The sequence below is a fragment of the Stegostoma tigrinum genome, chromosome 16 (assembly GCF_030684315.1).
Source record: "Stegostoma tigrinum isolate sSteTig4 chromosome 16, sSteTig4.hap1, whole genome shotgun sequence".
Lineage (NCBI taxonomy): Eukaryota > Metazoa > Chordata > Chondrichthyes > Orectolobiformes > Stegostomatidae > Stegostoma > Stegostoma tigrinum.
Window position 1 is genome coordinate 18,892,101 of NC_081369.1, and position 15,450 is coordinate 18,907,550.

A 15,450-nucleotide genomic window follows, 5' to 3' on the forward strand; every position below is an offset into this window, starting at 1 on the left:
GTTTGGCATCATTGACATATTTTCATTTCTACTCTTTTCTGATATTCAGACTATATATCAATATGTATTTATAAAGTGGATACTGACCCTTGATGAAGACCGTTGTCTACTCCGACCTGAGAAACAACCATTTACTGTGACTTGTTGTTCTCTGTACTTCGGTTAGTTTATATCCAAGCTGAAAATCACGCTTCTATTCCAAAAGCTTCAATTTTTTGTTAACACATCTTTTATGTGGTATATTGCTAAAAGTCTTTCTTAAAATCCACACAGATAACATCCATTTCATTTGTTCATCAACTTTCATTTACTCCATCAAAAATTAAGCTAGTTAAGCATAAGTTGCCTTTTACAAATTCATCTTGGCCATCCTTAATTAACTCAATTCTCTCCAAGAGCTGGTTAATATTTTCTGATGTGCTCTGATATTCGTGACTTTCCAAATTTCTTTTGCCTCTCTGAAAACTAGGTAAGATTGGAAGATTATGGCAAAACCTTCTGCTATTGCACTTTCCTCAATAAACTGTGATTTTAAAAAAATCAATAAATCATGCTGCCTGGGTTTGTAAGTGTAACCGACTGTTCTGTTACATGCTGTCTGTCAATTTTGACTTCTTTATTATCTCTGCTTTTATTGATATTTTGTCAGTGTCCTCTTCCCTAATAGACAACAATACTACGTACCTACAAACTATTCTAGCCATGCCCTTCATCTCCAAGCATGCATCATCCTCTTTGTCTCCAGTAGGTCCCATGGTGCCTCTTGCAACCCACTCTTTACTTGCCGGTAGAACATCTTAGATTCCAGTATATTTTGAGTACAATTGTATTTTCATATTCTATCTTGTCTTTATTTTCCTCTTTACTTCCCCCTCAACTTCCCCAGCAGGACTCATGCAGTCTGCAGCTGTATTGTGGATGCTACCTCACCAGAGATTTCACCAAAGAACCCAAGTCAATTCATGGGCATTTAGAACATGTGAGAGGAATTCCTGTTAATTCTTTGATTTAAATAAAAGATAAATATAAGTAAATCTTAGGAAATAAGTTTCTGTTGGCTTTTGCAACATCATTTTGCGCCTACATTAATAGAAAGGAGAGCCTGTAACTAGTACAAATTATTTTCCTCTGGCCATTATATCATCTTTTGAAAACTGGCTGAAAATCAAACAGTAGCATTTTAGATCTGGATATAGGATAGACTTTTCAGTTACTTCAATCCATTAGTACAAATCCCTGTTATTCCTGTACAGCTTAGTGTTTGAAACTGTAATAATTCAGAAAGCATGTCCACATCTTACAATTCTGAAAGTTAAAATGTTAATGTAACACAAAATCGATTTAATGTTTTAACTCATACTTTAGTTACCTTATTCCGGGATATGGTAGTGTATCGGTAATGTTATTGGATTAGTAAGTCAGAATTCCAGGCTAATGTCCTAAGGGTAAGGGTCCAAAAGCCACCATGGGAAGGATTCGGTGATGGTGAAATTTGAATTAAATTTTATAAAATCTGGTCTGTATCATGTTCCTACTGTTGAATGTTGTAAATACCCATCTGGTACGTTAAAGTCCTGTAGGAAAGGAGATTTGCCATTTTTAACACTGTCTGGCCTAAATGTTATTTTGGATTTAGTATGGTGTAATGAAGTAAAATTAATTAATTATCTCATAGTAAAGGATCCTGTAGGGACGAGTGATGGTAACATGCTGGAATTTCAAATTCTGTTTGAAGACAAGAACTTTGGAGTTCCACACTAATGTTCTAGTGTTTAGCAAAGGTAATTACAGAGGCTTGACAGCATCTGTAGCTTTAGTGAACTGGGCAAAAAGACTTAAAGGTCAGACAATTGATGAACAGTGGCAGATATTTAAAGGAGGTATTTAATTCCTCCCAATTAAAATTTATGACAAAGGAGAAGAAAAATTGAGAAGGAGAAAGCATCCATAGCTAAACAAAGAAATTAAAGAGAAAATAAAAGCAAGAACTAAGACAAACCATTTTGCTTTATATATTATTACAGAAGCCTAACCCCTACTGTAGTGGCAGGCTGGAGGATAGGGAAACCTTTAAAGACCAACAGAGGATTTCTTAAAAAGTAACAAAGGGAACAAAGATAAATTATGAAAGTAAGTTAGGATAAGATATGACAAAATAATAGCAAAAGCTTCTATAAATATACGAAGAGGAAAAGAGTAGCTAAAGTAGACATTGGCCCTTTAGAGGATGATACTTGATAATAATGGGGAGCACAGAAATGGCAGAAACACGAAGTCAATATTTTGCCTCAGTTTTCATGGTGGAAGACACTGAAACTATCGGGATAGTAACAAGTAATGTGAAGAATATAGGAAAGGAGGAACTTGAAACAATCACCACCATTACAGAAAATATACCAAGCAAACTATTGGAATTAAAGACAGACTGGTCCCCAGGGCCTGATGGCCTTCATCTTAGGGTCTTATAGAGAGTAACAGCACAGATAGTGGATGCATTGGTTATAATATTCCATAATGCTTTGGATTCTGGAAAGGTAGCATTTTTCTAATCCACTGCAAATGTAACTCCCTCATTCAAAGACACTGACAGAAAGTAGGAAACTATAGACCAGTCAGCTTAACAATGGGAAACTGTTGGAATCCATTATTTAGTAAGTAATAAATGGACATTTGGAAATTAAAAATGCAATTCATCAGAGTCAGAGCTAACGTTGTGAATTGAGTGACCCTTCCCTAGAACGGTACAGAAGGGTCACTCAAACCAAAATGTTAACGCTGATATCTCAGATGCTGCAAGACCTCCTGAGCTTTTCCAGAAATTTTGATTTTTGTTTCTGATTTAGAGCATCCTCAGTTCTTTTGGTTTTCATCAGAGTCAGCATGGTTTTATGTAAGGTAAGCCATGTTTGACTAACTTGCTAGAGTTCTTTGAAGATGTGATGAAGAAAGTGAAATAATGGTGCGAGCTTCAGATGTAGTATATCTGGACTTCCAGGTGGCATTTGATAAGATGCCACACAAAGAGAAAATATACAAGACCAGGCAGGGTTAGTGGTAGTGTATTAGCTTGGATGGAGGTAAGGCTCATCATTGTAAACAGAGTTTGGATAAATGGGTCTTTTTTGAGTTGGCATGTTGTAACGTGCAAGGTGCCACAGGGTTTGGTCCTCAGGATCCCAACTATTTACAATCTACATTAATGAACTGGATGCAGGGATAGGATGTATGGTAGCCTGATTTGCAGACACTAAAATAGGTGGAAAAGTAAGTTGCAATGAAGAAATAAGAAATTTGCAAATGGATATGGAAGGGTTAGGGGAATGGGCCAAAAGATGGCAGATGAATTTTACCGTGGATAAGTCTGACTGTATTCATTTTGGTCGGAAGAGTAAAAAGGCAAAGTATTATCTAACTGGAAAGAAACAGCAAAATCTTTCAGTGTAGAGGGATCTGGTTGTTCTTGTGTTTGAGTCACAAAGTTAGAATGCAGGTACAATAATTAATGAGGAAAAATGGAATTTTGGCATTTATTGATAAAGGAATTAAATATAAAGACAGGGAAGTGTTGTTTCAACTGTACAAAGCATTGCTGAGACCACACCTGGAGGGCTGCGTACAGTTTTAGTCCCTTACTCGAGGAAAGATGCAGCGCATTGGAGGCAGTTCGGAGAATGTTGGAATCTAGAGTCACAGAGTCACACAACATAGGAACATGACATTTAGCCCACCATGTCCAAACAACACCAAACTACACTCAACCCATTTGCCTGCACTTGCTCCATAGCCTACTGTGCTCCAGCATTTTAAATGCTCGCCCAGACACTTCTAAAATGTTTCTGTAGTACCTGCCCCCACCACCCTCTCAGGGAGAGTCTTCCATGTTTCCATCACCCTCTGGGCGAAAAAACGTTTTTTTCAGGCCCCCTCTATACCACTTATTGCTCACCTTAAACTTATGCCCTGTGGTCATTAACATATCTACCATGGGGAAAATATTCCCACATTCTACTCTGAAATATACAAAATTATGAGAGGCATAGACAATTATAAGTCCCCCCTCAGCCTCTTCTGCTCCAGGGAAAACAAACCCAGCCTATCCAGGTTCACCTCATAACACAACTTCCATCCCAGGTGACAACCTTGTGAATCTCCTCTTCACCCTCTTCAATACAATCATGTCCTTCCGATTGTACAGTGACCAGAACTGCACATGATATTCCATCGGTGGCCTAACCAATGTTTTATGAAATTGTAACAAGACTTCCTTGCTCCTATATTTTACGCCCTAAGTAATGAAGGCAAGCATCCCATATGCTTTCATCTCCACTCTGACAACCCTGTGCCGACAGCTTCAGAGATCAATGGAATTGTACATCAAGATCCCCTTGTTCCTCAGTACTCCTTCGGGACCTAAAATTCACTGTGTATATCCTTCCCTTATTTGACCTTCCAAAATGATTCATCTCATTTATCAGGATTAATTTCTATCTGCCATTGCTCTGCCCAATTTACCAGTAGATCAATATCGGACTGTAGCCTGAGATCATCCTCACCATCAAAAACACCCTCAGTTTCTGTGTCACCTACGAACTTGTTAGTTTACTAGACTAGTTAGAACATAGAACATAGAAAAGTACAGCACAGTACAGGCCCTTTGGCCCACGATGTTGTGCCGTGGAATAATCCTAATCCAAAAATAAAATAGCCTAACCTACATTCCCCTCAATTCGCTGCTGTCCATGTGCATGTCCAGCAGTTGCTTAAATGTCACTAATGACTCTGCTTCCACGACTACCACTGGCAAAGCATTCCATGCGCTCACAACTCTCTGGGTGAAGAACCTCCCTCTGATGCCTCCTCTATACCTTCCTCCTAACACCTTAAAACTATGACCCTCGTGGCAGTCAATCCTGCCCTGGGGAAAAGTCTTTGGCTATCGACTCTATCCATGCCTCTCATTATCTTGTACACCCCGATCAGGTCACCTCTCTTCCTCCTTCTCTCCAGAGATAAAAGTCCGAGCTCAGTCAACCTCTCCTCGTAAGACAAGCCCTCCAGTCCACGCAGCATCGTGGTAAACCTCCTTTGCACCCTCTCCAAAGCCTCCACATCTTTCCTATAATAGGGAGACCAGAACTGGACACAATATTCCAAGTGTGGTCTCACCAGGGTTTTGCAGAGCTGCAGCAAAACCTCACAGCTCTTAAACTGGATTCCCCTGTTAACGAAAGCCAAAACACCATATGCTTTCTTAACACCCTTATCCACTTGGGTGGCAACTTTGAGGGAGCTATGCACTTGAACACCAAGATCCCGCTGTTTCTCCACACTGCCGAGAATCCTGCCTTTAATCCTATATTCAGCATTTAAGTTTGACCTTCCAAAATGCATCACCTTGCATTTATCCAGGTTGAACTCCATCTGCCATTTCTCAACCCAGCTCTGCATACTGTCAAGTTCCAAAGATGAAAGAGCATAGAGGAGAGATTGAACAATTCAGACCTTCACTCTCTAGGGTTTAGAAGAATGAGAGGAGATCTATTTTAGGATATAAAAGATAACAAAGGTGATTGACAAAGTAGACGTAGCATAGATGTTTCACCTCTAAGCACAACCTAGAACGAGAGGTTGCAGTTTTAGGCTAGAAGACGGCAGATTTAAAACAGATGAGGACAAATTACATCCCTGAAAGGGTCATGCATCTGTGGAATTCACTAACCCCAGGGTGTACACCAGGGTGCTAAGTAAATTGAATGAAGGGGACACATTTTTAAGTAGTAACAGGTTAAAGGGTTATGGGGAACTGGCAGGAAAGTGTAGTTGAGGCCAACCTGATATCAACCATGATCATACTGAATTGTGGAGCAGGCCATTGGGGCTGAATTGCCCAATCTAGGATCCAGGCTGTGTTTAATATACCTTTTTGAAATAGGAATAGTAAAAAATAAAGAGCTCTGATTTGACATTTACAGCTAAGAAAATGTGGGTGATGGACAACTTCATCCCACCAGAATAGAGTTGGAGTTCATCTCTGACTTTGATCTTGTAAATGAAACTATACTGTATTACTCCAATATTGTTTCATCTCCAATGATCTGTTGCATTATCAGTACTTCTGTCTGAATTTTATATGTAGACAGTGCATGTAGCAAACTTTCACTCCACTTGTGGTGCCTGCTGGATTTTATTCAGAACAAGACGAGTTTTTAAAAGTAATGCCAATATTCAAAAGATAAATTAAGTTTCCTATGTCCTACCATTACAGTCTGTTCCTTTTAATTCTGATTCTGCATTCTGAAAAGTAGAAAAGGGCAAGAATGAGTTACTATACAGTATGCATAATGTCTGGTGCATGTATTTAACTTCCAGTAACAATATTTAAACAGCTGTTAAACAATGCTCTCTGTAAACCAGCTACAAATATGCTATTAATTTAATCCCTTGTTAAAGTCTGAAGATCGTTTTCTTTTTGCTTTACTCTGGCATTATGCAGCATCAGGCTGAATCAGGAACTTTTTCCTTGGCTTCTGCATACATATTCTGAAACTGGTGCTAATGCTAACACTCCGATAACTTACAAGCCCAAATGATTTGCCTATGAATTTCTGGAATTCATGTGAGAAATTTAAAACATTGCTTTGTACTTACTTCATATATCATTAATCATTAAATATTCGAAATCCACGACCACTTCCATCTGGAAGGACAAGGGCAGCAGATACCCAGAAACACCATCAGCTGCAAAGCTCACCCCTCCAAAGCCACTCACCATCCTGGCTTTGAAATATATTACTGTTCTTTCACTGTTGCCAGGTCAAAGTCCTGGGAATTCCTCCCTAAGGATATTGTGGGTCAACCTACAGCACATGGCCTTCAGCAGCTTAAGAAGGTAGCACCTTCTTTAGGGGAATAAATGCTGGACAGCCAGCAATGCCCAAGTCCCACAAAGTGAATAAAAAGAAGTCTATAACTGTGTGACTTTCGCCTGAGTCTCCAGTATTGGCAATGCAACTGTCCAGAGGGAGGTGCTTAACAGCTCTGGTGACAAGCTTGTGTGTTGTATGTTTCTCCAATAACAGCAGAGTGAAATACCATTCTATCCACGAGTCTTTTAAACTTTTCGCAATAAAAATTGTTTCTTATTGTGCTCATTTTAGAAAATGGGTGTAAAAAGGACTAATTTCAGTGTGCAATATCATGTGTTTCTGGGTGCATGATAAACTTCTGTTGTAGGATTGATGCAAGTCATTTTTCAGGTATTAGGCCCCTGGATATGCTCATGTTAATCCTGATTTCTCACTTCAGTCCTTGACAAAATGCGCTGCTCTGAACACGGCTTCAAAATAGGTAAAATAAAACCTGCACTTAAAATAATAATTCGCCAGTTATAATAGGATTTGGGATTTCCAAGGGACAAGAGGGACTTTTTAAATACCTAGCAGATTTTGAAAGAGCATGGGAACAGAAGAAAGCTATTTAACCCTTTTCAGCCTGTTTTACCATTTACTGAGGTCATGGTTAATCTGTGACATAAAACTTTACATATCTGCTTTTGACTTTAATCCTACTTTGGATAAAAAACCTGTCAATCACAGTTTAAAAAATAACAACTGCTTGAGCATCAACCATTGTGGAAAAGAGTTGTAAACCACACTATTCTTTGTGTGAAGAAACATTTTCCAATTTCCCACTTGCTGATTGTGGCTTTGTCCATTGTAGACCTACACTTGTGACAGTCAGATAGGTTCTCCTAATCTGCCCTGGTTGTCCCACTTAATACCTTGAAATTTTGATCAAATCACCTCTCTGCCTTGGACTCATGCAGTAAATAGGCCCTTCAGCCCATCAAGTCTTAACTGCCAAAAATGTACTATTTCCTACACTAGGCCCATAGCCTTGACTCTTATATGACACTTCAAGTACTTGCCCATATTTTTTTAAAGGGTTCTGACATTTTCCACCTCAACTACCCTCCCAGTCAGTGCATTCCAGAACTCCACCATCCTCTGGGTGAGAAAGGGTTTCTTCAAATCCCCTTAAAACCTCTTGCCTTTCAGCCTAAAATTATGCCCCGTGTTGGTATCCCTTCAATTAAGAGAAACAGCTGCAATCTATTCATCCTGTCCTCATACTCCACTCCATGAGTTTCTATCTTATTTATCAGTTTCCCTGTGAGACCTTGTCAAGGGCCTTGCTGAAATCCATACAAACTACATCAATTTCCTGATACTCGTGAAAACGTTTGATCATGTCCTTGAAAAGTTCTACCTGATTTGCTAGCATGATCTCCCTCTGACAGAGCCATGCTAACTATCCCTGATCACATCTTGCCTTTGCAAATGAAAATTTATTTTCTTCTTCACTATTTTCTCCAGTAGTTTCCCTCCCTACCACTGTAAAGTGGAACCACACGAACTGTCCTGCGGTCTTCTGCTCCTCCATTGTTGCCAGAGACAAATTAAAAATTTGGGGTCAGGGCCCCTGGAGATTCCTCCTCATACCCCAAGCTGTTGTGGGAGACAACTCATCCACTGGGGATTTGTCCACTTTAAAATCTGCCAAAACCTCCAGTACCTTCTCACTTCTTTTACAATCGGCTCAAGAAAGTCAGAGTCTGTCTTCTTGAATTCTGTACTGGAATCCTCCTTCTCCCAAGTAAGGACAGATGTGAAGTACTCTACAAGTGTCCTCTAGCTTCACATACAGATTGCACTCTTGATCGCTAATCGGCTGTAATATTTCCCTGGTTTCTCTTCCCTTGATACATTTGTAGAATATCCTAGGATTCTTCCTGATCCAGCTTGCCAGTGTTTTCTCATTCACCCTCTTTGCTCTCAATTGCTTTCTTGAGCTCCACCTTGCATTTCCTACAGTCTTCTAGGGTCTCTGTTGTTTTGCTCCCTTCATACCTGTTTACATCTTTTTCTCTTTATCCAGTCCTGAATATATCTAGACATCCATGGTCTTCTTGTTGCTCCTGTATTTGACCCTAAAAGGAATATATTCATTCAGTCTGTACTCCCTTTCTGAAAGCCTCCTTTTTGAGGGTGGCACAATGGCTCAGTGGTTAGCACTGCTGCCTCACAGCACCAGAGATCCTGGTTCAATTCTGCTCCTGGGCAACTGTCTGCACAGAGTTTGCACATTCTCCCCATGTCTGTGTGGGTTTCCGAGGTGCTCAGCTTTCCTCCCACAGTCCAAAGATGTGCAGGTTAGATGGATTGGCCATGCTAAATTTCCCATAGCATTCAGGGATGTGCAGGTCAGATGGGTTAGCCATAGGAAATGCAGGGTTAGACAGACAGGGTAGGGGGGTTGGGTCTGGGTGGGATGCTTTTCGGAGGGTCGGTGCGGACCCATTGGGCCGAATGGGCTGTTTCCACCCTGAAGGGATTCTACAATTGTCCTGCTGCACATTTACCCGCAAGTAGCTTTTCCTAATACCTGTAAGTAGGTTGGATCTGATAGGCCAGATCCAGCCTATTGTACACTCCTAACAGTGACTGCCCCATTTTTATTCACAAGTTCCATCCAGGAAGCCTCATTTGACAACTGTTCCAAGATATTGTGCCTCCTTACTGCAGGAACTGACTGCCCAACTGACAATGCAACACCACCTCCACTTTTGCACTTTCCCCTATCCTGTCTGAAGATCCTATACTCAGAATACTAAATTCCCAATAACACCTCAGCTGCATGTGTCAATTCATACACTTAGTTCATCTGTTTTACCTCTAATACTCCTGACATTAAAGTGGAGGCCATCCAGCCTTGTCTTACTCCCTTCAGACAACACATGGCTGAACTTGCTCTGCCAATGCTCCTTTCCTAAGTTATGCTGTGTTATTGAACTAACACACTATGACCCCTGCCCCTGCTGAACTAGTTTAAATTCTTACCAAACCATCTAGGTTCCAGCAGTTACAACTCTACCTGGTAAGAAAGCTTCAAATTTTGAATTGAGAGAACTTTGGATGATTAACTGGGCTATTTGCAATGTTTCCACCAGTTCTTTAATACCCTGGGAATGGAAACCATCTGGTGGTCCTGGGCAGCTGTTGCTCTTTAGTGCTATTAATAGCTCCATTTCTGTTAAGACTCACATACATTAATTTTCTTGCGTCTCTGTCTCTGATCAATTTTTGGGGAGTCTGGCATGTTTAGGTGTACAGGGTAATGAGAGGCATAGATATAGAGTCGATAGCCAGAGACTTTTCCCCAGGCCGGGATTGACTGCCACGAAGGGTCATAGTTTTAAGGTGTTACGAGGAAGGTATAGAGGAGACGTCAGAAGGACGTTCTTCACCCAGAGAGTTGTGAGCGCATGGAATGGCTTACCAGTGGTAGTCGTGGAAGCAGAGTCATTAGTGACATTTAAGCGACTGCTGGACATGCACATGGACAGCAGTGAATTGAGGGGAATGTAAATTAGGTTATTTTATTTTTGGATTAGGATTATTCCACGGCACAACATCGTGGGCTGAAGGGCCTGTACTGTGCTGTACTTTTCTATGTTCACTGTACTACCTCTTCTACTGCAGCAGAAGGACCTGGGTATCTCTCTTTCTCTCTCTGTCTCTCTCTCTCTCTCTCTCTCTCACACACACACACACACACGTACCCACTCCTTTTATACTATTTCTGCCTATGGTAATTGGCATTGTTTGAATGTCCACTTGATCAAGACAATCTGGACAATATTGAGAAGGATTATCAAATCTTAGTTTTGTTGCTTTTGTCACAAAGTACCAGTGCAGAACTGCCGATAACAAGGTGTGGAGCTGGATGAACATAGCAGGCCAAGCAGCATCAAGGGAGCAGGAAGGCTGACCTTTCGGGCCTAGACCCTTCTTCAGAAAATTTTCTGAAGAAGGACCTAGGCCCGAAATGTCAGCCTTCCTGCTCCTCTGATGTTGCTTGGCCTGCTGTGTTCATCCAGCTTCACACCTTGTTATCTCAGATACTCCAGCATCTGCAGTTCCTACTGTCTCCAGTGCAGAACTGCAACTGACTTTGTGGTTTGCAATGCTTCAGATAAAATTTGTGTTGTGAGCTGTTAGAGGAGAAAAGGATATCCCAAAGCTTTTTGCAATGAGTAAATTATTGAAGCAGCACCTTCACAGTTGTTGCACAGGCCGGTGTGATGATAGAGATTTCACTGCAGTATCAGAAAGATTTCTGCAAGCCCTGTCAAACAAAGCAATTTCAAACACTTGTGACAGTTTAAAAATAAACTATGTCTTACCAGTTTTGTCTTAGGTTCAGAGTGCAACACTTTTGGACCTGCTCGCTCAAGAGTCCGGTGTATATGTTGCTCAGATTTGAGCAAGTGACGTCCTTCAAACAGCTCAGTTTTGGATTCCTGTGTGTTGACAGAAATGATAGATTCCTAATGCCGACTAACAAAACCCTATTTCAATTGACTATACAGTGTTCGTTTTGGACAAATTTCAGGCAACACCAACACTAGCTCTTCACAGGTAAGACACAAAAAATATTGATAAAACTTCTTTCACTTTTAATATAAGAAGAGTCTTTTATTTCTGACTTCTCCTGATGGTGTGACACATACTGGATATTGGTTGCTGGCCACGTTTCCCAGAATGCTGACCCTGTAGGGCAGTGGTTTTCAATTGGTGTGCTGCAACAAGTTGAGAAGTGTCCTTTGAAATTTTTTGGCAGCAGCATCACCTTTTATCAAGTGTCAAAGCTGCATCCATGATTCCGATCTCCTCTGGAGCCTTGGTGTCTATTAGTCATGGCAGTATTTGAAGTTACCAGGGACTCCTATCAACTGCATATGCGCAAGTCACCGGAGCCACAAGTGTGTAGACCTCTGATACTGTGCAAGTAACATGAAAAAGGTTAGGTGTGCATTAATCTAATTGAAGTGTTTCTTTATTGAAAAGTTTGGGAAGCACTGCTATAGGTCATTGCTCCAGAGTTTGATCCCGTCCTATTATGTGCCTTCCCATCTTGATTTTATGCTAATCCTCTTTCCTTTCTGATCAAAGTGTAGGGTGCTGAGACCAAACAGTACAGCCCTATCTCCACAATGATGAGCTAACTGAACACTGATCATGGATAAAAGCTCTGGTGCATATAAATCAATTATGTAATGTTATTACCAATCCAATCATCAAAGGGAAAAAAAATGTTTGTGGATGCTGGAAACCTGAAACAAAAAACAGAAAAAGCTACAGAAACTCAGCAGGTCAGACACCACTACTAAACAAAAAGAGTCAACATTTTACGTCCAATGACCCTTCTTCAGAGCTGATTGTAAACCAGTATATGGTTGGTATCTATGCTAAAGATTGAGGTGGGTGAAGGCAAAGGAATAAATGATAGGTGGAGATGGAGCGCAGTGAGAAAGAGGACAGCAGGCAAGAGATTGATGAGCCAGGGAGAAAGAGAAACTGCTAGTGGGCACCATTAGAGGGTGAAAGTGGGTTGACTGTGGTGAATACAGCCCATATAATAAGGTTTGATGTGTGGGGATCCAGGAAGGGGATGGTAGAAGGTGTTTAGGCCCTAAAATCATTGAACTCGATATTGAGTCCGGAAAGCTACAGGGTCCCCAAGCAGAAATGAGATACTTAAAAGGAAAGATAACAAAGTGTGGAGCTGGATGAACACAGCAGGCCAAGCAGCATCTTAGGTGCACAAAAGCTGACGTTTCGGACCTAGACCCTTCATCAAATCTTTCTGATGAAGGGTCTAGGCCCGAAATGTCAGTTTTTGTGCTCCTGATGCTGCGTGGCCTGCTGTGTTCATCCAGCCCCACACGTTGTATCTTGGATTCTCCAGCATCTGCAGTTCCAATTATCTCTGATACTTAAAAAGGAAACTTTGGTGGTTGGCCACTAGCTGGATCACTCACTGATTCGGGAATGCTTACAATGCTGTTAAGAAAGGAGTTGCAGGATTTTACCCAGTGACACTGACAAATGGTAGTGTAGTTCCAAATCAAGACTGTATGCGGCTTGAAGGGGAATTTGCAGATGATGGCGTTCCTATGTGCCTGCTGTTCTTGTCTTTAGGTTGTGGATGTTGTGGGTTTAGAAGATGCTGTCAAAGGGTGATTTTGAGAGTTGCTGCAGTGCATCTTGTAGATGGTACACACTGCTGCCACCGTGCATGGGTGAGGGTTACTTCTTTTCTCACAGGTTGAACAAAAATATTGTGCCTGCAGTTTCTGCAGATGTTCCTCAAGAAAGATGAACTTAGCAGCAGTGCTACAACACTTGCCCTGAATTTCAGTGTCTTTGGACAAGTTAACTTGGATATGCTGTGGTGTTTGAAGTTGGGTGGTGAGTGTCCGTCAGGGGAGGGGGATCGGCATCAGGTAACTTGGCTTCAAGAATACTGATATTGGTGTACATGAAAAATGTGATGCAATTCTTAAACTTACTTATTAACCTTATAACATACTGGAAATAAGCTGGAGGTCATCACGATCTGAAAAAAAAATTACCACTTCAGCTATATCCCCTCATCAGATCCGCACAATGCACACTTTTGGATTTCCAACATTTGCAACCTTGTTTCAATCTCTGCAGCATATTGTATTTTGCAACAAATATATGCATATCCCAATCTGTAATTTTACACATACCTTGCCTTTCATTGTGAACTGCAAAGACAATTCCTCAACATCCTTACTTCCAGGTAACAGAACTAATGAATGTGTTTTGAGACCTCTGGAAGATGACTGGTGCCTGAGTTTGATGTCCTGTTTGGTTTGTTCTGCACTGCCCTCTTCTGGTTTAGCTTGATCATGCATTTCCTCAGATTCATTCTGGGGTTTTAGGATCTCCCCAGAAGAATTTTTCTTGCCTTTCTGTTGGTTTCTTTCAGGATCCTTCTCTACCTTTTGCATCCTGTTGAGCCGAGTTTTCTTGAAAGCAAACAAATCACTGAGCTTGGGATATCTCTTTTTTGTTTTTGGGAGCGATGAAGAAGTGTTTGAGTCTTCCAGCTTTTGAGGTTGATCTTTCCTACAAAAAGCAGAGAAGAAGGTCAGAAATTGGTCCGACTCCAACACCAAAGCATTAAACCAATTGCTGTATGCAGGAAAAGTTGAGCTTGTTTATTGTTTGAAATTACAGTTAATAATAGATTTCTGTACAAATGTTGACTCAGCCTGGAGTTGCCACATGAAATTTTTTAACATTGATGCCAGAGATTTTCCAGAGTGTTAGTCATGGAAAGTAACTTGAGTGCAAGGTCACGCCATCTGAGTCTGCAAATCGTGTCATGTCATTTTGATGAATACTTATAAAACAAAGTGTAACATAAAACGATTGCCAGTGTTAATTTTGGTTATCAGTTTGTTGAGTTACCACAGCAAAGAACATTTAGCAGACCTGTTCAAAACTGGATTAGCTACAGAGGACAACTTTCTATAAATAGGATAAATGATGAGTATGTTGTGTGTTATTGTGCGTACAGGAAAGATAATTTGGGCTTCTGTTCCTTTCTAATGAGAAATGGTATAGAACAAATTACAAGTTACACACTAATAACCGACACGCTGAATCTAAACTAAATCTGCATTCAGTGTTGGGGGTAATTTTAACACAACCTACCTGACAGAAAGCCAGCAGGATCAAAATCAGCTGCCTGTTTTGTGTTTCTACTGGAGTTAGTAGTAAGTAAAAAGAGGGAGAGGTATAAAAGGAGCAAGCCTGTGGTTTCTAGAGGAAGGTTATGAAACATCCCTTTAAAAATAATGCAGTTATTTCACAATACATAGTTGTTGTTCTTTCTATGATGCTTGGATGAAGCATTGGACACATGTTCGTGCATTATTTGCACAATTACCAGAACAATTGAATTAGATAAGCATTGGAGATTCAGGCACACTAGCAGCCTCGAGTGTTGTGGAACCGAACCTTGTTTAAGTAAATACCATCTAAGAGATATCCAACATTTCAGGGAATGAGGACACTACAGTATGAACATGAAGGAATATAAAGTCAGTGATAATGGGAACTGCAGATGCTGGAGAATCCAAGATAATGAAATGTGAGGCTGGATGAACACAGCAGGCCAAGCAGCATCTCAGGAGCACAAAAGCTGACGTTTCGGGCCTAGACACTTCATCAGAGAGGGGGATGGGGTGAGGGTTCTGGAATAAATAGGGAGAGAGGGGGAGGTGGACCGAAGATGGAGAGAAAAGAAGATAGGTGGAGAGGAGAGTATAGGTGGGGAGATAGGGAGAGGATAGGTCAGTCCAGGGAAGACGGACAGGTCAAGGAGGTGGGATGAGGTTGGTAGGTAGCAGATGGGGGTGCAGTTTGGGGTGGGAGGAAGGGATGGGTGAGAGGAAGAATAGGTTAGGGAGGCAGAAACAGGTTGGACTGGTTTTGGGATGCAGTGGGTGGAGGGGAAGAGCTGGGCTGGTTGTGTGGTGCAGTGGGGGGAGGGGACGAACTGGGCTGGTTT

General features: G+C 41.1%; 1 protein-coding gene across 1 annotated transcript in view; it reads right to left on the bottom strand.

Annotated features, from left to right (window-relative positions):
- Positions 1-15,450, bottom strand: part of carmil2 (capping protein regulator and myosin 1 linker 2) — a 175,759-nt gene that overhangs the window by 12,348 nt on the left and 147,961 nt on the right. Inside the window, exons 33-35 of the mRNA XM_059651643.1 lie at positions 13,619-14,000; positions 11,246-11,362; positions 6,258-6,294 (exon numbers count right to left, since the gene is read on the bottom strand). Of these exons, the coding sequence (XP_059507626.1) occupies positions 6,258-6,294; positions 11,246-11,362; positions 13,619-14,000 (536 nt within the window). The remainder of the gene's footprint in view (positions 1-6,257; positions 6,295-11,245; positions 11,363-13,618; positions 14,001-15,450) is intronic.